The sequence below is a fragment of the Acomys minous genome (genome assembly GCF_964271855.1).
Source record: "Acomys minous genome assembly, chromosome: 9".
NCBI classification, from domain to species: Eukaryota; Metazoa; Chordata; class Mammalia; order Rodentia; family Muridae; genus Acomys; species Acomys minous.
The window spans coordinates 19,071,148-19,096,657 of record NC_140490.1 but is presented as its reverse complement, the minus strand read 5'-3'; the positions used below and the strand labels follow the sequence as shown (position 1 = coordinate 19,096,657).

The window sequence follows — 25,510 nt, the reverse complement described above, 5'->3', positions numbered from 1 at the left end:
AGAATTGCTAAAGCCAAGCCCTGTGACTCACACCTGTAATCCAGCACTCTGGAGGCTCAGGCACAACGGCTGCTTAGTCTCGCCTCTCATTGCTATGATTGCCTGAGCTACAAAACAAAACCCTGTTTCTACGGGGAAGAAGGAAACCAAGTGTGGTGGTGCACACCTTTAATCCCAGCACTCAGGAGGCAGAGGCGGGTGGGTTACACAGGGAGTCACAGGACACCCAAGGACACATAGACTGTGTCTCATGAATGAATAAAAATATAAAGAGAAGAATGAAAGATGAGAGGCAGAAAGAAGAAAAATGAGAGTAGCTGGATTGATTAGCTGTGAACTTTTACGTGAGATTATGAATGATTGGATCAGGAAAATTTAACTGAGAAAGGATGAGGTGACTCTGTTAAGAACACATGACTGTCCAAGACTGGTGGCGCCCACCTGTAATGCAGCACTCGGGAGGCAGAGACAGGTGGATCTCTGTGAGTTCGAGGCCAATCTGGTCTACCAATCGAGTCCAGGATAGCCAGGGCTACACAGAGAAACCCTGTCTCAAAAAAGAATACACGACTGACAAATCTCAGTAGGGATGCAAATAAGAACATTTTTAAGCTAGTTTGTACCTACTATGTGTGAAAGTTATAAAATGAATGTTGAAATCTATAATTATTGCAAATATCTCTAAGGTTGTGGGGTAGTATGGCTCTCTGGGAGAAGAGGTTAGGAAAGAAGAAAAAAGGAAATCTGAATAAGGATGAAGGAGAAGAAAAGAGTGGAAATTAATCGCAGAAAGCAGAAACTGCATTGCAACAGAGTAGACCCACAAAACACCAACCTCCTCTGTAGGTGATATGATTGACCCATCGACGGTAAAAATAACCAGAACAGGTATGGCGAGCATGTTAGGAATACATAGCCAGTGGTATTATTTTTAACATGCAATTTTTAGAAGTAGTGAACTTTTGCCTGTGAGTTTAAAACTTAGCTGAGGTGGGGGTTTCCTAAAAGTACCCCATTTAATGTCCTCAGACCTATGAGTGGCCTCAGACTGCACAACCGATTGTCTCCCCATCGCATCTAAGGAACTTCCCAGGGGCATGTTCTGTTTGTAAATGACACTAAGACAGTTCTCGGTGGAGACCAGACTGAAAAGGCAGAGCGGATTGACTTCATTTCTGGTCTCACCACCGCAGACTGTGTCCTTACACTTCTGTGGGGAGGAAATCCTGCTTCATTATCCACCACTCCGTCACAAGGCGCCTCACTGATCCTTCTCCCCAGTGTGAGGGGCCACTGCTTGCTACTTCTGTGGACACCTTAGAGCTACACCATTACTTAGTGATGAAATAACTCCGAGAACATCCTGTAAGATTGCATTCTGAGCAACAACAACAGAAGAAGACACATGCAGCTGTTTTTTTTTCCTACAGCTAGACTGTTTGTAACAACCAGTTAATCGCATACGTTAAGTTTGGGATACCTTCAAGTTCTGTGGAGTCAGTTCTGACATTGAATCGTTTTCTTTTATGCAAACTATCTCATAATGAGTTCCTTTGACAAAAGCTATCTCAAACTGCTTTTTACTGTTTTTAACTAAACAAAGACGAGTTTAACTCAGATAGTGCAAATTCAGTATTTATTAAATTATATTATCTGCCTAGCAACTTTGCAGATCTCATGCCATATAAATCTTAAAACTGTTACGTATTTTCAAAGAACTTTGGTTTGGGGTAGGGGGCTTTTTGGTTTTTGGTTTGGTTTGGTTTGGTTTGGTTTGGTTTTGGTCCTTGAGTTCTCTTTATTTTCTTGGTGAACTTTAAATAAAGTTTACTGAAAGGTATTCACACTTTCAGTGACTTAAGTCTGTCTTCCTCCGAAGGGTTAAGAGTCTTAATGGAGCCGGCAGGGATAACTCCTGACTGTAATTCTCAGCGCTCTAGAGGCTGAAACAGGAGGACTGACCAAGGCTGAAGCCAGCCCAGCAAGCACCATGTAGCAAGACCACCTCCTCCCACCCCAAGCACACGGGCTGTTAACACAGCAATGCTACTTCATTGAGCCTGGAGCCATACATGTAAAAGAGTGGCAAAAACGGATGATTTTAGGTCTGTAACTTAAACTAATTATCAGTTGTAAGCTTGCTCTGTCAGCCAAGGCTACACAGAGAAACCGTGTTCTTGAGAAACGAAAAAAGAAAGAAAATCTGATCTGTCAAGTGTGATGATATTTTGCGTGTTTTTCTTAGTAAATTTTTTTTTGTTTTCTCTTTTGGTTTTTGTTTGTTTGTTTTTCTAGACAGGGTTTCTCTGTGTAGCCTTGACTGTCCTGGACTCACTTTGTACACCAGGCTGGCCTCAAACTCAGCACCGATCCTCCTGCCTCTGCCTTCCAACTGCTGGGATTAAAGGCACGCACCACCACCACCTGGCTCTTAGTAATTTTCTGTGACAGTATTTACCCAATAGTTAGAAAAAAATCTGTGTTACAGATTGTGTCTTCTCGGCCCTAACCTTACTCTGCACTGGGGGAAGTGGAGTGGTAGTTTTAACCAAAAGAGTAATAATTATGTGCACTTTATTATTCTTAGCAGTTTTACTGAGGGGATTATCTAAAGGAAGACCACCTTTCAGGCTTCTCCCCCCCACCCCCCTGAGTGAAGCCAGCCTCTGGAGGCCACCTTCCTCACGTCAAGGTGTTTTCTATAATCCCAATTGAACAGAGCCCTTTTCTGGTTTCCCAGGAACACCTGACTGTGCTGATCTCCAGCTCACCTGCCACTTCTAAGCTGTAGCGATCTGTGGTTTTTATAAAGTAGCATGAAACTGCTCATCTCGATAGAACCCAATCTGGAATTTATCCAGCGAGCACTGACGTCCCAGTTATGTTGCTCTTTAGCCTTCCTAACCACCGTCAGCCACCTACAGACACAGCTGATAGGAAGAAGATAATAACTGTTTAACTCACCTGAGAAGGCGTGGGAGAAGTCCTCCTCGGTTTCCACTTCACTTACAACTTTGCCTTTATACCGGGTATCAGTCTCTTGGGAGAGAGCATTTTTAATTAAAATTAGGTCACTAGAAAATGTCGGAAGGTTCATTTCCACAGTGTTGAAAATGCAGCCGCCAAGTGGAAAGTTTCAGCAAAGAAACACTGTAGCGCTGCTGTTTCTGTCTTTCTCCTTGTCCTTTCTCAGTTCAAGGACAAGTCAGAAGAGTAGAGGTGGTAGGTGGCTTGTGGCATTTGGAACAGATCTTCAGACTGCAAGAAGTTTCTTTGCAAGATGAGTTTATAATTTATCAAGTCAAAAAATGTGAGTTCTACCTCCAGACTGAAAAAGGAATTTATAAACAGTTAAAAAAAAAAAAAAAGTCCAGCAGTTGGTTCTTTGTGATCTCGCAGCTCAGCACAGTGCTGCTCGCAGCCTGAGGAAAGGGAGGTGGTCTCCACCAGCTGCAGCCCCGAGGTTCGTGTGATTCTGTAATCAGAAAGGAGAGAGAGGACCCGTGGCAGCTGCATTAGCCTGGCCTCTAGGACCAAGATAAGGAAAGAGCCCTCCTCACTCACGCTGCGGTTATAGCTTGAAGAGGTAAAGGGCCCTGGGAACATGCAGGGCTCGGCCGGGAGCTGCCTCTGAGGCCATGAGGTCACACACTGTGAAACGTATTGCTCCATCTCCTGCACTCTGCTAGAGCTGCTGCCAATCGCCTCTTGGTGATTTTTTGAATCCTTGAGCATTTCAGAATGTTTAAAAAGGGTCAATTTTATTATTATTCACTACTTATTGGCTTTTTCTCCCCTAACCTTTTTTTAATCAGGTAAAAGCAACCTTTATCTTTGTGTTCCAGTGTTATATTAGTTGTAAGTTAGATAATTGCATTGTTTAATAAATTCTTTGATTTTTTTTCTATTACATATCTAGATGATAGAAGTATGTCAGCATATATATGTGTGTATATATATACATATATATATTTCACATTGTGAAATATTCATGACTGCTATAAAAATTGAATCACAAGGTAACCACTTGCCCAAGAACTAAAGCCCTGTGGAGTGGGCAGCATAGCCCTAAGACTGTTCAGTGCCCTGGGAAGTCCAAACAGATGCCAGTTTACAAAAAAAAAAAAAAAGTCACTATTTCCAGGCATAACCAGCTTTGTCTTTTTAGTTAAAGGAAAACACAGGATAAGCATTTGCTGCCAACATAGAAAAATTATATATTTGATTCTTAAACACACATGCCCCTGGATTATTAGTTGTTGTTGATGATGATGATGATGTTGTTGTTGTTTTAGGTAGAGACTCGCATAGCGCATATTCAAGGTTGGCCTTGAAATCTCTGTGTAACCAAGAATGACTTTGAGTTAGTGATTCTCCTACCTCAGTCTCCCAAGCGCTAGGACTCCAGGCATGCACTACACGCCCTGCTTATGTAGTATTGGAAATGGAGCCAGGCTGTGTGCATGCGAGGCGAGCCTCTGCCAGCTGAGCTACAGGCGCATCCCCACACCCCTGGGGTTCTGTGATCACACAGTACTAACATCACTGCCAGTACTGATCTCAGCCAGAGTTGTGGGTAGGACCCGCCATCACTAATCCACAGCACTCAGTCTCCTATGCACTATAGGAACCCATGCTTACGCCTCTGATTTGAATGATCTCGTAATCAACTAGTAAGAAAATGCATGGGAAAGTGGGGGGGGGGTGTTGTGTCTTAAACCATAATTAGATCTATATCCCAAGGTTCTAACTGTACATTCCAGAAAGTCTAAGAAACAGGAATTTGGGCCTAAATGCCAGATGCCATTTCCCACTCCTTATCTTTCCCGTCTAATGTTTATAGAACAGAGCGCAAGTACATGGCTCGGGGTGGTGGACATGTCCAGCGTTGTTTCACACCCATAGTCATATACAGCATGGGTTGTGGAAACCCTTCCTTGAGTGGTGAGCACTGTGATAATAGTGACCAGAGTCTTGTATCAAGTGAAAACCATGGTTCTTCCCTTCATTTGGAGTTGTCCGCCATTTAAGAACTTTAATAAATGGGAAGCATCAGTCTTAATACTGTTACATTTGTTTTCCTAATTCCCAAATTCAGTGGGTCTGAGTCCCACTCCGAGATCACGTGGCTTCTGCAGTGTATCTTTAATTTTGAGAGGGTACCCTTTTAAAATAAGCCGAGGGGCTTGCAGAGTAGCACTTTTAAGTCACATGGTTCAAATCTTCTACTCAGTGTTGAGTAAGTAGATAACCCTACTTAGATTTTAGGGTTGGGGCTCTTTGCCATGTTAGTGTGCACCGCTGTTCTGAGGTGACTGCAGAAGGAGTAAGCCGCTGTCCTGCTATTGCCTGCCTTCCTTGCTGATACACAGCCTGCTCTTGTCTCCGTGTTTGCAGCCTGCCAAGTGTCTTCTGTTAGAATCAAAGGCCAGTCTGTCTTTGGCTCTGTACAGGGGCTGCCAGGTTTACTCCTCTCTGAAAGGAAATGATCTGTCAGTGTAGAGACATTTGTTTTCTTACTAGATGGAATGGACTGCTGTTTATATAGCTGCAGTGTTCCATTTCTGATTAGTAAAGTGTATTTGGCTATATGGAAAGCCCATTTTCTTGGTTTTGCTTCCTATTATAAGAAATCTTCATGGCTGTAAGACATTTATTTACATGTATGTACATGTGCCTGTGTGAGTTTATATGCATCGTGTGTGTGTGTGTGTGTGTGTGTGTGTGTGTGTGTGTGTGTGTGTGTGTGTGTGGCCTCTGGACCTGGAGTTACAGGCCTTTGGGGACTGAGTTCAGGTCCTCTGTGACAGCAGTGAACTGTCCTTATCGCTGAGTCATTCCCCAGCCCCTATATATATCGTTATGACTATTTCCACTTTGGGGAGTTGGTTTGTTTTTGTTTTTGTTTTCACAGTACTAGGAATTGAACCAAGGGAATATCCCCGTTTCCCCTCCACCCTCGTGCTGCGCTAGCCCAGAAATCCATAGTTCTTTTCCTGTTCTTGATTTTTCCTTTGTGTTTGGGGGGGGGGGGGAAGGAGGGAGAGAGAGAGAGAGAGAGAGAGAGAGAGAGAGAGAGAGAGAGAGAGAGACTGCTGACTGTAATATGGCAGCAGTCAGAGGACATCTTGCAGAGAGTCAGTTATCTTTTATCATGTGAATTCCAGGAATTGGAGTTAGTCATCAGGCTTGGGGACAAGTGCCCTTACCTACCAAGCTATCTCTCCAGCCCCCAGATGTTTTATAACCCTTAACAGTGCCACCAGAAGCCGCCTTTTCCTACTTGGCTCTGTATTAAGAAAAGTACCAGCCTCCTCAGATCTTTATAGAATATAAGAATAAAAAGGCAGCATATATGTAAGAGTGAGTTATAGTAGCTCTAGAATTCCTGAAGGTTTTGGCAGTCTCCAGATTGCTTTGAATTTTCTTGATCTTGTTGTATATACCATATACAACTTACATAAAGCTGAATAAAATTACTATAAAATTATACTAAGTAGCTTGGTCTTCATACAGGACTCTTTTGAGAAATAGACATTTCCCCATCAGCTTTTAAGTTTTTCTCAGTTTTATAATCCAAATGCTTTTAGCAGCTATTTTTTTTTTCCTCACAGATTCCAAAGGAAAAGGCCCCCAGTTGAAAAGTAGGAGAACTACTTGATCAGGGGTATTTTCGCATCTGTTGCTTTTTATGGGAGTACAACAAAATCACATTATACTCCCTACCTTTTCAGTGACTGCCATTATGTGTGACTGATTTGGGGCCAGAAGTCAAAACATATGGTGGTTATCCACCAACTAGCTCCCTTTGACCTTGAGAAAAAGCATATATGAAACAGGTACACATCATTATTTGCTGTGGCAGAATAATAATGCATTGCCAAAAGCCTCCGTCTTTTGTGATACAGTTAACCAGAGACTATTTCAGGACATCTCAGCACCAGTTGTCGGCAGCATGTGCAGGACCTGTGAGTGTAGGTTCTCTCAAGAGTATTTAAGTTGGGTTTGGAGACAAGGTCCTCTGTGGTCTCAGCTATCTGGCAGACGGATCTGTTTTTCCTCACTAGTGGCAGTGACATGCTTAGTGGCAGCTCCCTGAGCTTCCTTGCCAGTTGCATGCACAGAGCTTTTGATATGTTGGCAGACAGCACTGATTCTTGGATGCGTCTCTGAACCTCTACAGGTCTGCTTCTGGCAGAATTGAGTGTGACTCTTATCCTTTGCCCATTAAGCTATCATCCTGGCCCCCTTATCTGTTTCTTTGCAAACATGCCTTTGAAAGTGTTTGGTTCTTTTTTGGCAGTATATTTGATAATGGACAAGTATAGAAGCAAATGTCTTATTTCTAAATTACATTGGATTTCTTGTAAGAGGAAGGGGTAACTTAAGTGAAGATTTGCCATAGGCAGGCAGCTCTGATGAAATTACTTTAGGTTTCAATTTGAAATGTTTTCTAATAGTTTAATTTGGAATCCCTGGCTCTTTACCCCAGAAAGAGCTTTGTGTTCCTTCCTCTCCATGACTGATGCACTACATGTTCTAAGCACTTTGTTAGCACTGCAGCTCTTGTGACTGTGTCCAGGTGTAAATTGTGTAGTGTGTGAAAAATGGAATCTTCTGTATTGGGATTTGGTGTTTTAGGTGTTCTGAGCCAAGGTTGAAAAGGAGATATTTAAAGAAAGATGACTGCTGTAATTGCCATATATGGACTCTTTTGAAAGCCTTAGTGTAATTTACTCTATGTTGCGATGAGATTTAGCTTCTAGACCCAGTTGTAGATAATGCATAATAATTTTCCCTCTGATAAGGCTATGTCTATGTTCCTTCCATTGAGATGTCAAAGTTGAGTTAATTTGTTAATTTGCCTTATGTAAAACATTCCAAAATTCCTTGTTCATTGAAAGCACATGCAGTATTTTTAAATTCTGTGAGTAGAAGAATTGCTTTAAGGGCCAGGCATGGTGGTACCTGCCTTTATTCCCAGCTGAGGCAGAGGCAGGTGGATCTCTGTGAGTTCAAGGCCAACCTGGTCTACAAAGCAAGTCTAGGACAGCCAGGGCTGTTATACAGAGAAGCCCTGTCTTAAAAAAAAAAAAAAAAAAGAGGAGGAGGAGGAGAGGGAAGAAAAGAAGTACTATATCCAAGTGCCATAAAGATCTATGGCCATAAAAAAAAAGTCTATGACCATGTGGGGGTCTGATGGTTTAGGGCAGTTTCAGTGTCATTGAGGCTTTCCATGACAGAACATGGAACCTTATAAACAGGGTAGTGAAAAAAATTCCTGTTCATGTTCTTCATTCATTAAAGTAAAGCCATTTGCTTACTCTTGTTTATTTGTATCTAATTTACACAGCAGCAACAGTAGGGTAACCTTTATAAAAAGTAAACAAAATGGTCTGAATTCAGTATGCAATGAATAACTTGCCACCAAAATAACCTTTATTAATTAGTTTTATAAATTGATATATTCTAATAATATCTTTATAGAGATTATTTAATAATTTCTTTAAAATGTGATTGTTTTAAAACCTAGGAATAAGATCTTTAAGTGGCCCAGGTTAGCTTCAAACTTGTTCCTTCTGCCTCAACCTCATGAGTGAGTTATTAGGCACATGCCGTGATCACACCTAGCTTCTTCTTTTGTTTGTTTTTTGTTTTGTTTTTCAAGACAGGGTTTCTCTGTGTAGCCTTGGCTGCCCTAGACTCGCTTTGTAGACCATGCTGGCCTCGAACTTGCAGTGATCTGCCTGTCTCTGCCTTCCAAGTGCTGGGATTAAAGGCATGAGCCACCACACTCGGCACACCTAGCTTCTAATAACACATTTTTAATATACTTAAAATGTATTGAAACCAGTATACTACTTCAAAAATAATTTTTAAAGAAAAAATAAATTTGAGGCTAGCTTAGGGTATATAGTAAGACCCTGTCTGGGGGAAAAACAATCACCACTACCACCCATTTCTGGTAATATATACTATTTACCTGCAGTCATCACATGCAGGAGTAATGTTTAATAAAGGAAATGTTTCATTGTCAAAAATAAGTAAATAAAAATTTTTGAAGCCATTTTGATGGTGCATCCCTCCTCAGTTCTTGGGAAGCAGAGGCAGGGGACCAGGTGAGGCCAGCCTGGGCTATGTATCTAAACAAAAACAAACCTAGTAAATAAAAACACAAAGTACAATTTCTTGTGTTGGTATTTCCATAGCATGTGCAGGTGTGTGTATGTGTGTTCGAACAGGCCCTCATATATCTAATGCCAGCCTCAAACTCTCTAAGTAACTGAAAACGACCTTGAAATACTAATCTTCCTGCCTCCCCCTCCCAGTGTAGACATGGCAGGCATTCACCGTCACACTTGATTAGTGCGGCGCTGGGAATCAAACCTAGATGTTTTCTGTACTAGGCAAGCACTCTACAATCAGCTACACCCCTAACTCTGGTTTCTTTGAAGCATGGTCTTGCCGGTGTAGTTCAATCTGGCCCCAAATTTGTGATTCCCCTCACTTCAGCCTCCCAGGTGCCAGGATTACGTAATATATGCTACTATCTCCAGCTTTGTGCTATCCTTTTAATATGCACTTTAAACTTAGCTTTTTTTCTTTGAGTTTCTTTAGTCTTTAAATGTAAATGAAATTCACTGCTTTGGCGGGGGATTGTTGGTTGGCACACACCTTTACTCCCAGCACTCAGGAGGCAGGAGCCAGCCTGGTCTACAAAGAGAGTTCCAGGACAGCCAGGCTGTTACAGAGAAACCCTGTCTGGGGGTTGGGGGTGGGGGGATAGTTTTATGGGGCTGGCAAGATGACCCAACATATAAAGGTACTTGCTGCCAAGCCTAATGGCCTGAGTTGGATCCCCAGAACCCACATGGTAGAAGGAAAGAACCAATACCCTGTAAGTTGTCCTTTGATCTCTGTATACACGCCTTGACACACATAAATAGGTGTAAAAATAAATTTAGTTTTATGTTACTTTTAATGCAGTGAGATTTAGGTGCCAAGTATGGGATGGCAAGGCAGGTGCCCTGGGAATATACCAGCCTGTGTTAAAACTAGTGGGGTTTTTTTTTCTGGTTTATTAATAAGCCACCTAGTTGTCTTCTTAGACTCCCGTTTTCCAACCATAAGAAGGCATAGCACAACTTGAGCAGTCAAGAAATGATTAGTTTCTTCTTGATAAATACAACTATAATGTTGTATATGATGTTACAGAGCAATCAAGAACTCTAAAAGCTAGACAGAGGAAGATGACGGGGGGGGTGTGGCAGACATGCAGACCAACCCAGGAGGAGGATGTCTCTTTCAGTCTTAACATGATGCAAGCCTGCCTAGCAACAGAAGGTAGCCCAGGTGGACCTGGCCTCCCATAGATTGTGTGGCACTTGAGCCAACAATACTAGACAAGCCAAGCAAAGCTGGCAAGAAGGATTGGAAGTTCTGCTAATAACAAGTGACCACCAGGGAGGTGCTCTCCCTCCCTCCAGGAAAAAGTCAAGATGGAAATGTCAGAGGGGCTTATATCTCCAGTCTGGCCTGTGAGATACCTGGGAGTGGTAAGTGCCCGCCTTCCTGTGCAGCACTGGCTGAGAACCTACTAAATTCCTACTGCAAGAAATCAGAAACAGCCATGTGTGCTGTCACATGCCTATGATCCCAGTGCTTGGCAACGAGAGGTGGGAAGATTGGAGATCAAGGCCAGCCTGGGTTCTGAGAGACCTTATCTAAAGTTTAAAAAAAAAATTAAAAGGAAGAAGAAAGAGACAAAATTAACTCAAAGCACACAAAAGGGAGAAAATTGTAAAGATGAGAACACAAATCAATGTAATTGAAGAAAGTGAAGAGAAATCAGTGAAACAAACAGGTTGTTCCATGAAGAAAGCCAGTACAGTTGGCGAACTGTTTGGTGTTGAATGTTTAACACGAGGGCAGACACGATGAGAGTCGGGAGTAGTGCTGCATGCATAGCACTCCTGCAGTGGAGGGCCAGTCTCCAAGAACAAAAACAAAATTGTCTCTACTAGGGGAAAATGAAATATTGCAAATCCTGCAGCTGTTAAAGTACATGAGATTTTATGAATTTTATATTCATAAACTCTTGATGACTTAGAAGAAATGGAGTAACTACTTAAAACTCACAAATGATGACAATCAACCAAGATAAAATAAATAACATGAAGCTAGTACTGGTGGCGCATGCCATTAATCCCAGCACTTAGGGAAGCAGAGGCAGGCAGATTCCTGTAAGTTCGAGCCAGCCTGGTCTACAAAAGTGAGTCTGGATAGCCAGGACTATTACACAGAAAAACCCTATATCTTTAAAAACAACAACAACAGCAAAATCCACTGTCCATTGGTCTTTTTCAAGACAGGGTTTCTCTGTTTACCCTTGGCTATCCTGGACTAGCTTTGTAGACCAGGCTGGCCTCGAACTCACAGCAATCTACCTGCCTCTGCCTCTTGAGTACTGGGATTAAAGAATAAACTTTTTAAAAAGGAAAAAAACAGTCACTCTTGCTATCTACTTTTCTCCGTGTGGAGGTGGTGGTTGTTTTTAGTTAGAATTGGAACATTCCTTGGACCAGGTGTGGGTGGCCCCTCCTGCCCCGCCCATCCCTCTTATCTCCCCCCCCTGCCCCCCACCCCCCACCCCTGCTTTTTCAGGTTCCGCCTTGTACCCACCCCAACCCCAGGACTGGTCTGTGATATGTTGTCATCTGTTAAGATGAGACAAATTGAGAAAAAAATGAGAACAAAACAAAAAATAATTGCATTGCAGTTTTTACTTTTTAATCACTTTTTAATAACTTCACAAATAAATGGTGGCAAAACCTAAAAAACACACACACATACGCACCAGGACTTTGGTGAAGCATACTTACAAAAACTTAACGACTGATAAATTTTTGTATGTGGTAAAGGGCTAAATGTTTTTCCCCTGAGATCAAGAACCAGGCAGTGATGTGCATTTTCACCACTGCAATGCAGAGCATCACTGAAACTTGTGACCACTATGATGAGCTGAGAAAGAAAATACTACAGGAACACAGTCTGTTTCTAATCAAATGATGTGTGTGTGTGTGTGTTGTGTGTGGGGGGGGGGGGAGGCAGGCTCTTAGAGCTGACAGAGTTTGATAAAGATCAACACCAAAAAAGTCAATTGTAAGCCTGGGGATTGTAGTACAGTTAGAGGGCAAGGCTTTGGAGTCAGTTCTCTGTACCACACAAAAAATAAATGTATTGCATTTTAATGTACTAACAACATGATAGAAACAAAAAATGCCTTAATCTGAATTTGGTGGCACACTCCTCAGGTCAGCCTGAGCTACTCTCTCAAATACCAAAGTAAAACAAAGCCCCCATCTCAAAAATAAATAAATAAAGCTTTAGAAAAAAAATCTCTCCATGGAAGTGTTAGGAGTTAGGCTCTGACATAAATTTTTACATAAAAGGCCTTAGAAACTAAACAGTCTTTGTGGTAGTTTGAAACAAAATGGCCCCATAAGCCACAGGGAGTGGCGCTGTTAGTGGGTATGGCTTTGTTGAAGAAGTGTGCCACAGAGCGTGGGCTTGAGAACTCAGCTCTTCAAGCCAGGTTTCTGGTCTCTTCCTGCCACCTGCCAATCTAGACGTAGAACTCTCAGCTCCTTCTCCAGCAGCATGCCTTCCTGTGTGCTTCCTCGCTTCCCACCATGAAGATAAGGGACTAAACCTCCGCACTGTAAGCCAGCCCCAGTCAAGTGTTTTCCTTTATAAGAGTTGCCTTGGGCTGGTTGTGGTGGAGCACAGCACTCAGGAGTCAGAGGCAGGGGGATCTCTGAGTTCGAGACCGTCCTGGTTTACAAAGCGAGTCCAGGACAGCCAAGGCTACACAGAGAAACCCTCTCTGGAAAACAAGTTGCCTTGGTCATGGTATCTCTTCACAGCAATAGAAACCCTAACTAAGTCTTAAAACAAAGTACAAGGCAACTTACTCGTTATTAAGCCCTATTTTATACCTATTCTAATCAAGACATTGTAGGAATAGACAAATAAGTGGAACTGAATAAAAGAATCCAGAAACAGATGCATACAAAAGAGGTTCCACTGCTATTTACAAAGATGGAAGGGTGTCCTGGCCAGAAGAAGGCTGTTGTTTCTGAGAAAGAAGGCGGGCGCATTAGATGACGTGATGGGTTAGTGCACTGCCAGCCTCTGGACATAGCTTAGCTTAATTGGTGTGGGAAGACTTGCCCTCAGACCTCAGCAGCAGTGTCAAAAAGCAACTGCTTCCTGAGTGGGTGTAGGGAGAGCAGCTGCCTCGGCCTCCTGCCTCAGTGATTTATCTGCAGGAGATAGATGGTAACTCAGAGCAGTCAGTAGGCCTGCCTGGCCATGGGCTCTGTTCAGCTTACATCTTCAGTGTGTTTGCACACCATATACCAAAACTGCTGTGATGGCTTATTTATACATTGTCATCTTTAATGATGAAAGTCATTTATTTTGCAACAAAAAATTCTAAGTCCTTGGTTCACCATCTTGGGAATAAGAAAAGGTAGCAAGCCAGGCATGGTGGCACATGCCTTTAATCCCAGCACTCAGGAGGCAGAGGCAGGTGGATCATTGTGAGTTCGAGCCCAGCCTGGTCTACAAAGTGAGTGAGTCTAGGACAGCCAAGGCTACATAGAGAAACTCTGTCTTGAAAAAAACAAAAAAAAAAAAAAAGAAAAGAAAAGAAAAGAAAAGGTAGCAAAACAAGTGTGACTGACTGACGTCATGTGTAAACAGTTATTTTTTTAGCTGTCTTTTAAAACTTTTTCATCGCAGTTTAATTTTATTCTAGTTAAGATTGCAGAAACTCCTGGGCATGGTAGTGCACACTTGTAATCCCAGCACGCTGGGAGGCAGAGGCAGGCAGACCGATGTGAATTTGAGGACAGCCTGGCCTACAAATCGAGTCCAAGACAGTCAAGGCTACACAGAGAAACCCTATGTGTGTTGGCGGGGGCGGGGGAGGATTCAGTCAAGACACCCATGAATTCTGCTCTTTGCCTAGCCAGTGAACTTGGTTTTCAGTAACTAAGACCGTTTGTATTTTCTTGTTAGTCTGGAATCATCATCAATCCTGATTGAGTCTTAGTTTACTCGGCAATCTTTTATTCTGACTAATATGTAAGCCAGCATCTGATATTTAGTGGCAGATTATGATGTTTTAAAGTGTGTGTGTGTGTGTGTGTGTGTGTGTGTGTGTGTGTGTGTGTGTGTGTGTGTGTGTGTGTTTTAACAGGGATGACCCCAGCCACTGAACTGTATCCCCAACTGATTTCTGGGGGACAGGGGGTGTTGAGACAGGGTTTATCTGTGTAGCCTTGTAGACCAGGCTGGCCTTGAATGCACAGAGATCCGCCTGCCTCTGCCTCCTGAGTGCTGGGATTACAAGCGTGAGCCACTGAGTTAATTTTCTTTTGAGACAGCCTTGCTTAGTTGCCCAGGGAGGCCCTGAACTAGCACTCCTCCTGCCTCAGCCTCCAGAATAACTGAGACCCTAGGCATGTTACCAGGCCTCACTTGGGTTTTGTTGCCAACGTTTTGCGTGTTTTACCTGTCCTGATTTTAATGGCTTTGGGGAAAGGCTCTGTGTTTCAATGTATTCCTTTTTTCTTTAGTGGGATTACTAATAATTTAAGAATCTGATGATAAATTTAATATTATTTGATCATGTACTCAAACTTGAAAACTTTGTGCTTATCTCTTTCTTTTCCTTTCTTTTTCAAGTGTCAATATACAGTATCTGGTTTTATGACAAGAATGACTGTCACCGCATAGCAAAACTCATGGCTGAGTAAGTATTTGTACTATTCCATAAATTAATGAAAGAAGAAACATTACTCCAATCCCAACTTTTTTTCAGTACTAACATCTCCTAGTTAATGTATATCCTCTTATTTTCCTTTTCTAAAAAACTTACTAACAATTTTATTTGTACCAACGTTATGTGCATTATTTATTTTCTTTGGCATGTAAAAACAAAAATATTTCAGGTTTAAAAATATTAAAACAGACTTCAGAAACAAAGTAAGCAGGACTTTACAAAAGATACTTTCAACCGTGAAAATGACAAACATTTAAATAGACAGACTCAAGTTGATAAGAACACAATCCAAATTTGGTAAAGCATACCTCAGATGCTAACCCTGAGAACCACATTTGTTTTCAAGACTCCATAAAAACCACTCCACCCTCCCTTAACAGAAAAATCCAACCAATGTTATCGTAGCGCCTAACTACACAAAAGAGATCCAGTTTCTCTTTTTCTTATAATACATCAATCTTGGCATTTGCAGGGACAATTTCAATTTTTTAAAAGAATATTAAGCTCTATTTTAAGAAACTCTATGTCCTCTATTCACAAAGGGGCAAAAAGGTGTCATACAGTTATCTTTACTTTCTTAGGTTAAAAAAATTTTTTTTTTTAAGTACAAAAATGTCACAGTCTTTGTAAATTCTTTTTCACTCTTTTTACTTCCAGGCAAAGGACCTATTTTACAGCTGGATTTTAGGAGCTTGCCATTCAGTCTTTGTTGTTATGATAATCGCACAGGCACTTTGTACAATATTCAAATTTACCGCTTTCCCGTTTGCAGATTGCTCGCTCTAAATAGTGGTCATATTTTGCTGACAAATTACATCGAATACAGGCTGTGAGGCTTTCGGTGTTTTTCAGTATCTTTGCCACCTCAGTGAACTCGCTGTGCCAGCTGCAGGCAGAACCCTTCCAACCTCGCTGGCTAGGGGGCTTGGCTTGAGCATCTTATTTGGGAGGCACCCAGGTTGATGACTTGTGAACAGAAGTTAGTATGGTTCTGCCCACAGCGTATCCTCTGGTCGAAGCATGTAGTGACAGCTTACTGTTTTCAAGGACTCTTTGCGTGCCTTTGCTGTATAGCCGGAATGCTCCTTTATCGTTTTCTAGGATCTTCTTCCAAATTCTACTCACTTTAGACAGATTTATTATTAAGTCCATGTCACTGAGCTTTGTCAGTATATTAGCCACCAGGTGTTTGAGCCCCCTCCGGGAACGCTCAGTAAGGATATCTATGTGTTCCAGGCCCATTTTCTTCCCAATTATATTTTGTAGTCTGAAGTTTCCACCGGCAATAACTTCCTTCAGCATTTCTCCATCCACTTGAGGGTTTCGTGTGCTATTCTTTTTTAATGTTGGCAAACCACTCTTTGGAAATGCAGGATGGGCAGCTGGTTTTGTTGGGATAGTGGTCTGGGCTCTGTGCTGGCAGCAGGCGCGGCTGGGGACTGTTTCTTAAATTCTCCAGGATACAGAAGCCATCCTCCTGTTCACTTTGATGCGTGAACGATGAGTAGCCGCTGTCTTCGTGCAGTCTGCTGGCCGCTAGCTCTTCTATTTCATTTGAACTACTGAGTATTTTCTGCTTGCGCTGATTTTCCTTGTTATCGTGTCCCACAGTTGGTGACTTCGTGTAAGATGGCCTTGTATTGTTTCTAACGCAGTCCTTACAGGAGGGCTCCAAACACACAGGACTTAGGAACCTTGTCGCCCACTGTCCTCAGGCTTAACCACTTCCAGTTCAGAAAGATCAGGATTGCAGTTAAAACACTTCATCTTATCAGAAAGAACAGAGCTTTCTTCTTTACAGTCGTCCTTGTGGTCCATGTGCCAAGTTCGCACAGACAGGAGGATGGCCGAGGAAGGCACTGTAGGCATGCTGTCTCATACTGGAGAGCCTGGGCTCCAACACAGGTGCAGTGACCACAGGAAAGAGATGGCCAGCCTTGGCGCCAAGCTGTAGCTCTTAAATGGCCTTAATTTCCTTTTTATTTCCAAAAGTTGGCAGAGCTTTTTTTTTTTTTTTTTTAATTACCTATAATCAGTCCAACTGGTCCTGGTATATTTACAAATGTCTGTTCCCTTTTAATGTGTGTGTGTGTGTGTGTGTGTGTGTGTGTGTGTGTGTGTGTGTGTGTACACATTAGATTGATGTGTGAGGTTGTTATTTATAAATGTAAGAACAGTTGTTTAGTGTCAGCAGCATCTTTTGGATTATTACATTTTCCTTTGTAACACTTACTCCTGCCAAATTAAGTTCTGTTACTCTCATCAAGATTTGTATCTATGTGTTTAGAGGAAAACAGTCTTAATTTTTACTGTAAGCTTTAGTCGATCACCTAAAGTGTAATAGTGTACCCAGTAATTTCAGTTCTAGGTATATTCACATGTCTTCAGAAGGTACACAAAGGCCGAGTTATAATGCAGGACTACTGGTGTGTCCTGACTGAATGTTTATCCATTCCCTGCTCACTCATCCGCTCTGGCTGTGAGCTTGCAAGGCAAACTGGTTACTGCTAGTTGCACCTTGCAGGGTTCCTGCCTGTAAGTCAGTCGTACTGGAAAAAGTGTTGGCTTTCTAGAAGCACAATGCTTTTAAAATATTTTATTTGTAAAGTTATACTACTTTTCAACAATCAATTTCCTACGTGGCTTCTCAGCAGTAAGCTGAGGAGTTTTCTTATATTGTGGTCATCAAAGGAGTTAGGAGAAGAACTGCGCCCAACAGAATGAGGACTGACAGACACGCTTATGTGCTGTGGAGCTGGAAAGAACATGCCAAGCAATGCTTTCACTCACCCTCATCCCTAGTCCAAATCCACTCCTTCAAATGTGTAAGGTGGCAAAGCTTTCACAGCACTTTTAGTTAGTGCGGTGATCTCTGATTTACATAAAGAACAGAGGTACAGGCAGGCAGATAAGTAATAATGAAAGATGGTTTTTCCCTTCTCCTTTTTCTTCAATATTTGATGAACAGAGTCATTTATCCCAATGTTAGCAGCAACATTTGCAAGGCATTCTCCTTAGATATAAATAGGCCAACCACTCAAGAAGTCATTATCAGCTGGGCACCCTTTAATCACTTTTTTGGGACACAAAGTCTCCCTTCTTGTGTAGTTGAAATGTGCTATGTCATCCAGACTGATCTTGAACTCATAAGCCTTTCACCTTAGCACTGGGATTACAGACATCTGCAGTCATTTTCACCTTAGCACTGGGGTTATAGACATCTGCAGTCATTTTCACCTTAGCACTGGGATTACAGACTCTGCAGTCATTTTCAGTAACTTCCTTCAGTTCCCATTTTTATTTTCATATCCATTTCAGGGATTAATAGTCTTTTAGAATGAGCCTTCAGTCTTCAGCCCTAGTAACAGCTGAAGTTTGGTATCTGGAGTGCCACCCAGGCCCTCAGAAAGAACTTCAAGATAATTGTCCCTCAGTAGTTGGCAGGGCTCAAGCAGACACAGTCTGCCTAAACCTCTCCTCGGTCTAAAATATGGATCCTTGCTTTGGTCAATGATAGAATGCTAAACTTAACATTACCGCTTTGGATGTTTCTCAGAAATGGCTGTTTTAACTTCGGAGAGCTTGTGAAAGGTTGTTTATTCTTCATCTTACTGTCTTAGGTGCGTGTTTTTGGACTTTGAGAAGGGAGAGAAGCAAGGGGGGCAGGCAAGCAGGCAGACATGGTGCTGGAGAGATAGTTGAGAGTTCTATATCTAGATCAGCTGGCAACAGGAAGAGAGAGACACTGGGCCTGGCTTGAGTTTAGGAAACCCCAAAGCCTGTCCCCAGTGACATACTTCTTCCAACAAGCCACACCTAACAGTGCCACTCCCTAGCCTTATGGGCCTTATGGGGGCCATTTTCATTCAAACTGCCACACCCACACCTTCCCAAGCAGTCTGAGCAAGTGGAGACCAACTATTCAAATGCAGAAACCTATGGGAGCCCTTTCTTTCTTTCTTTTTTTGTTTGTTTGTTTTGTTTTTATTTGTTTGTTTGGTTTGGTTGGTTGGTTTTATTTTTTGGTTTTTTTGAGACAGGGTTTCTCTGTATAGCCTTGGCTGTCCTGGATGCTTTGTAGACTGGGCTACCCTTGAACTCATGAAGATCCGCCTGCCTCTGCCTCCCAAGTGCTGGGATTACAGGGGTATGCCACCACGTCCGGCTTTATGGGCGCCATTCTTACACAAACCACCACAAAGAGTGTTGCCTTAAGTTTAAATTGGAAGAGACCCTTAAAGCCAGCCCACCTTCCTATGCCTTTCCTCCTTACCACCCCAACAGCTTTGGGTTTAGCAGTAATTAGCTTCATGGGATAGCCTGTTCTTTGGGTAAACAGGGGGATAATTGGATGATGTTCTTTTGAACCAAAATCACAGGCCCAGTCCAAGTCAGGGAAAGACTGAACACAAGCTTGGCCAGGCTAAAGGAGGTAGGTTGGAAAGCCTGTGTGATGGAGGCCTATCTTGTGTCTGAATCAGGCTGGGGGTGGCCTCTAGCTAAGTTTTAAATAAGCTCCTGATACAGACCTGATTTTTTTTTTTAAGTCTACCATAAAGCCTATGATTCTATATTTCTTGTTGATATGGGAGTAATTACCATCTTAAAAGCTAAGATTCGGTCTGGGGAGATGGCTCAGAGGTTAAGAGCACTGGCTGCTCTTCCAGAGATCATGAGTTCAATTCCCAGCAACCACATGGTGGCTCACAACCATCTTTGCGATCTGGTGCCCTCTTCTGGCCTGCAAGTATACATGCAGGAGGAACAAGCTAAGATTCTAGAGAAAACTACACATTACTATAGAGGAGCATTGCTTCAGAACATGGCTGTTCTGGCAAGAGATCACATCCAAAGACCTGTGTGGTCCAGCTGGACTACAAACAAGCCTTCAACCCTGGAGACAGAGACAAACAGCTGAGTTCAAGGCCAGCCTGGTATAGAGCAAGTGTCAGGTTTAACACACACAAAAAAAACAAAAACAAAAATAGGTCTAGGCATGGTGGTAAATGCCTTTAATCCCAAAGGAAGGTAAAGTTAGTTTGTAGAAGGAAGCACCCATGCTTGAAAGTGATGTCTAATTGAGTAGCAGACAAGGTGATGAATCCAAAGATTTGACCGAATAGGATACATAGTTTTTAACCAGGACAGCAATAGAGAGATGGGCTGCAGAGAGAGAACTCAGGTGAAGGCAGAACAGGCCAGAAAATGAGAAAAGGCAAGAAGATTGGAGCAGATTGGTGAGTTAGTTTGAGGCCAAACAGAATGATTCTAGACCAAGAACAAAGCCAGATTAATAAAGTCAGCTGGGAGAAAAGCAGAGCCAGAACAGCCGAGTTGAACCAGCCAGCCCAGAGCTAAGAAGGAGCAAGTGAGGGTGAGCAGGTTAAGGAGTAAGTCTCAGAGACTGGAAACGCTCTAGGCCTAGGTTAGATTGTACTGAGGCTAGAAGCTTCCAGGGCTAGGCCTAAGTTAGCAGAAGGAGGCAGTGAGCCTCCCGGAGAACAACTGAGCCAGCAAAACAAAAGTTCCTTTCACACATTACTTTAAAGCAGCAGAGGTTTGGGGACAGTGCTCCATGGTAGAACACTTGCCTAGGATGTTCAGGTACGTGGAGATTGGGGTGGGAAGGTGGCAGGGAAAACAGTAAAGAGTATAGTTGAGAACGTCTACAAGCTCTCAAGCTCACCCTCTGTAGAGAGTCACAGGACAGCTTAGCATGGTAAGCCTAGAATGGACCTGGGGCTTTGGCTCAGTAAGAGCACTTGTCCACGTACAGGGGCCCGACTTAAAATCCCAGCATTTGTGGTGGAGACAAGCAGAGCCAAGGAACTCAGTGACCAGTTACTATTGGAAACAGTAGCCTCCCCCCCCACACACACACCCAGAGTTTCTCTGTGTAGCCTTGGCTGTCCTAGACTCGCTTTGTAGACCAGGTTGGCCTCAAACTTACAGAGATCCACCTGCCTCTGCCTCCTGAGTACTGGGATTAAAGGTGTGCGCACCAACGTCTAGGTGACAGTAGCCTTTTTACTGTTGCTTATGTTACTCATGTCTTTTCAAATAAAGCCTTAGTGGTGGGGGGGTGGGGCACACAACCTTTAATCCCAGCACTCAGGAGGCTAGAGGCCAGCCTTGTTTACAAAGTGAGCCTAGGACAGCCAAGACTACACAGAGAAACCCTGTCATGAAAAAATAAATAAATTAAATAAAGCCTTTTGCTCCTGAATTGTTTCACTACCTGACATTATTGCTTTGAATTCGCAGTTAGCACAGTTACAAAGGGAGACTTGTACTCATAAAAAAAAGCTTATGGCAGGAAGGGCCTGTTCATTGCAGCTTGTGGCTGAAATTTGAATGCATTTTTAAAGTTGGTTGCATTATTAAAATCTATACGGGAAATAAAATACCGATGTGATCCCCACCCAGCTTTTAGTTCCTAACATTTTACTGAAATGGCTCAGTTGCTTCACCCCTTTTCTGTGATGAGGAGCAAGGATGCTATTTTAAGATGCAGGCCTGTAAAGAGTTAAGGACCCCAACCTCACTAATGGGTTTCTTTAGACTTTTGCCTTGGAGAATTTGAAGTGGAGAATTAAATGTTGTCCATGAACACACAGTACATATCCCATAGCCACCGAGTTTGGTCACATTTAGTGCAGATCCTTTTGTCTGCTTAGAGAATTTGCCGACATCCATTTTCAAGGCTACACGGTATGCCTTTCAGTTTCCCATGTCTTAGTACTGTCCATGAGAAAAGGACATGCTTGGAGGCATGTCTTAGTATGCTTGCTTCTGTCACCAGAAAGGGATTCATTCTACTTATGGCTTTCTAAAGGTTAGGGACTGTTCACTGTTGGAAGGGAGACAGTGACATGGCTCAGTCATGTATTTCTGGAATGAGGTAACCGGGCTCTTTATCTAGTGCAAGGGCAGCATCATGTGACACCCTTACTTTATCCTTGGAAAGTGGACAAAAGAGTGCTGGGGTCCACTTGTGTAAAGTGGCCTTTCTAAAGCCTGTTTCTCCTCCTACAGTGTGGTAGAAGAGGAAACACGGCGCTCCCAGCAGGCTGCTCGAGATAAACAGAGTCCCAGCCAGGCCAATGGCTGCAGCGACCAGAGGCCCATCGACATCCTAGAGATGCTGAGCAGAGCCAAAGATGAGTATGAGAGGGTAAGTCTCTCCGGGTGCTGACCACCAGAGAACACTGAAAGGGGGAGCAGGCCTGCCAGAAAGTCACCCCAGGGCCAGCAGCAGTTTAGAAAAGAAAAACATCTGTGATTTCATCTGTTTGCCTCAGAGCATTTGGTAGGAAAAAAAACTCTTATTTACTTATTTGGTTTTTTGAGACAGAGTTTCTCTGTGTAATAGTTCTGGCTGTCCTGGAGCTTTCTTTGTAGACCAGGCTGGCCTCTTAACTCAGCAATCCGCCTGCCTCTGCCTCTCGAGTACTGGGATTAAAGGTCTGTACCACCGCTCCCGGCCTTTGCATTGTATTTTACAAATTAGCTGATAGAATTTTTTCCTAAGTGGATTCATTAGAAAATAACAATTGTGGTATGTGAGTTAATATATTCAGCTCATATTTACAAATTGTTCACTCTGCTAAACAGTAGATACTTGTGCTGCTTTCTTTGTTGCTGTGGTAATAGAGTGTCCTGTTCCCTTGCTTGGTTGTTTCTTTGTTGATAGAGCCTCTCTTCAAATATTTATTTATTTATTTATTTATTTATTTATTTATTTATTTATTTTATGTACATGAGTGTATCTGTATGTACACCCTGAAGATCCCAGTATAGAACTCAGGACCCCTGGAAGAGCAGACAGTGTTCTTAACTGCTGAGCCATCTCTTCAGCTCTGGCAGGGTCTCTTGTAGGCCAGCATGGCCTTGAACTCCTGATTTTTCCTGCCTTTGCCTCCTGAGCACTGCAGACATTTACAACCACCCTAAAAGCACTGGACACTTCTTGACATCAAAACCCCATGCTCTCTGGAGAAATACTTGGGCTTTCCACTTCCATGCTTTGTTCCCTTGTCTTCCCCTGCTGAGTCGCATGCTTTCCTGTGTTTGTATTTCACTTTCTGTTTGCAAACCTTCACAAAACAGCATGAAGAGGGGCCGTCTAAACCCAGGCCTCTGAGCTGGCTGTGACCATAGCCGCGTGCCTGCACTCTCAGCACAGGAGCCTGGGGCAGGGTTGCTAGGGATTTGAGGACAGCTTGAGCTACAGAGTGGGACCCTGTCTCAAAAAAAACAAAAACAAGGACCAGCTGAATGTTGGAGTGAGTAAAAATAACTTGCTACACAAGTCTGACAACCCGAGTCTCAAAACCCGAGTTCAGTCTCTGGACTGCATAGTGGAAGGATGGGATTGGATTCCCCCAAAAGTTGTCCTCTGACTTTCACACACCCTGCCATGGCATATATGAACCCACACATCATATGCATGTATGTACAACCATAACAAATAGAATAATTGAAGAATAAATCATATTTGCAGATGGTGGTTCATACCTGTAATCTCAGCACTTAGGAGAGCAGTAGGAGACAGGCAGGAAGACTTTCATGAGACTCTGCATCTCCCTAACACCCCCTATACACAAAAAAAAAAAAAAGTTTAAAAATTGTTTTTTGAACAGTTACCACTAAAATATTCAGGTTGTCCAAAAGAATTCAGTAAATAATGTTAGCGTATCTGCTTCTCCTCTTTCATCTCTCCTTTCTCTGCTCCCTTCCTCTCTCTCCCCCAGCAGACTTGGGCCTTCATGGTACACAGGCACAGTGGCTCACGGTAGCATCAGCTTCGCCACAGAAGCATTTTTTCATATGCTGCCTTTTAATATCTCAAGAATCTAGAGTTCAGAGAACAGACACTGGGAAAAGTATTCTGGAAGGTAAAAGGTTTCTCCTTAAAAAGCAATCTTGCTGGGCGATGGTGGCTCCCGCCTATAATCCCAGCACTCAAGAGGCAGAGACAGGCATGGATATTTGTGAGTTCAAGGCCAGCCTGGTCTACAGAGAAAGTTCCAGGACAGTCAAAGCTACACAGAGAAACCCAAAAAACAAAAAACAGCTAGGCCTGGTAGCACATGCCTTTAATCCCAGCACTGGGAGGCAGAGACAGGCAGATTGCTATGAGTTTGAGGCCAGCCTGGCCTACAAAGCAAATCCAAGACAGCCAGAGCCACACAGAGAAGCATTTCCTGGGGGGAGAGGGGAGGTGATTCTAGGCTAGAGAAATGGCTCAGTGCTTAAGAGCACTGGCTGCTCTTCTGAGGTCCTTAGTTCAATTCCTAGCGCCCACAATGGCAGCTCACAACTGTCTGTAACTCCAGTTCCAGAGGATCTGATACCCTCACACAGACATGCATGCAAGTAAAATTAATTTTTTTAAAGCATACTTACCTTCTAGTAGAGAAATAAAGAAATATAGAAACAGTTTCTGTATCTATAAAAATTCAGTATTAGAGCTGGGCGTGGTGATGCACATTTTTAATCCCAGCACTTGCGAGGCAGAGGCAGGTAGATCTCTGTGAGTTTGAGGCCAGCCTGGTCTACAAAGGGAGTCTAGGACAGCCAAGACTACACAGAGAAACCCTGTCTCAAAAACAAACAAACAAACAAACAAACCAAAAGATAGGGAGGGAGGTGAGGGAGAGAGAGAGTGAGAAACACTCAGTATTGGAAAGCTGTGCGTGATGATGCATACCTTTAATCTCAGCACTTGGAGAGGCAGAAAGAGGCAGATTATTCAGTATTGGTGGCTGGTAAGAAAGCTCAGTGGTTACAGAGCAGTTTCAGAGGATCCAAGTTTAGTGCCCATGTGCTAACTTACTCTGTTAGTAATTTCAGTTCCAGGGAATATAGCTCCCTCTTCTAGACTCTGTGAGCACCAGGAATGCAGCCAAAATAGTCATCATACACATATAAACAAATCTGCGGAGAATAGGGGAAGAAATTAGGAGTGGGAGAGGTGGCTCAGTAGTTAAGAACACATGTTGCTCTTGCAGAGGACCCAGGTTCTATTCCCAGCATCCACAAAATGATTGACAGCCATCCTAAATTCCAGTTCCAGAGGATCTAATGACCTCTTCTGACCTCCGTAGGCACTAGGTGTGCGCATGGTACACACACACATATATATTTAAGCAAAATACTCACATGAAATAAGTGTGTGTGTGTGTGTGTGTGTGTGTGTGTGTGTGTGTGTGTATTTGGGGGGGCGTGGTTTTGAGACAGGGTTATGTAGTCCTGGCTGTCCTGTACTCACTTTGTAGACCAGGCTGGCCTTGAACTCAAACTGAAAGAGATCTGCCTGCCTCTGCTGGGATTAAAGGTGTGCGCCACCATGCCCAGCTTAAAAAAAAAAATACCTTTTTAAGAAATTAAATGTTGGAAAAGCAATCACCTATAATAAATCGTGATTATGAAAAATCATAAATAAAAATAAAATTTGAGGGATTTTGTTTATTTTGTTGTGGTTTGGCTTGGCTTGATTTTCATAGCTCCCATCACATAATACCTATGCTATTTTTCATTGTCTCTCTGTGTTCCCATGAGTACTGATGAAAGCTACCCTGAGTGGTGACTGGATCAAAGTACCCATGAGACAGAAACTAGATAGTGCTCAGTGAGGCAGGTTCTGCCAGGAGTAGC

At 42.9% G+C, this 25,510-nt stretch overlaps 1 protein-coding gene and 1 pseudogene across 3 annotated transcripts in view; one reads left to right on the top strand and one right to left on the bottom strand.

Moving 5' to 3' along the window:
- DCP1A (decapping mRNA 1A) overlaps nt 1–25,510 on the top strand; it is a 55,399-nt gene that overhangs the window by 10,979 nt on the left and 18,910 nt on the right. For both annotated transcript variants that reach the window (XM_084797113.1, XM_084797112.1), the window contains exons 4-5: nt 14,755–14,821; nt 21,887–22,025. In XM_084797113.1, coding sequence (XP_084653239.1) covers nt 14,755–14,821; nt 21,887–22,025 — 206 coding nt within the window. The remainder of the gene's footprint in view (nt 1–14,754; nt 14,822–21,886; nt 22,026–25,510) is intronic.
- LOC311606094 (F-box only protein 5-like) lies at nt 14,867–19,366 on the bottom strand (annotated as a pseudogene). The gene has a single exon. The product of its transcript is annotated as an F-box only protein 5-like (transcript).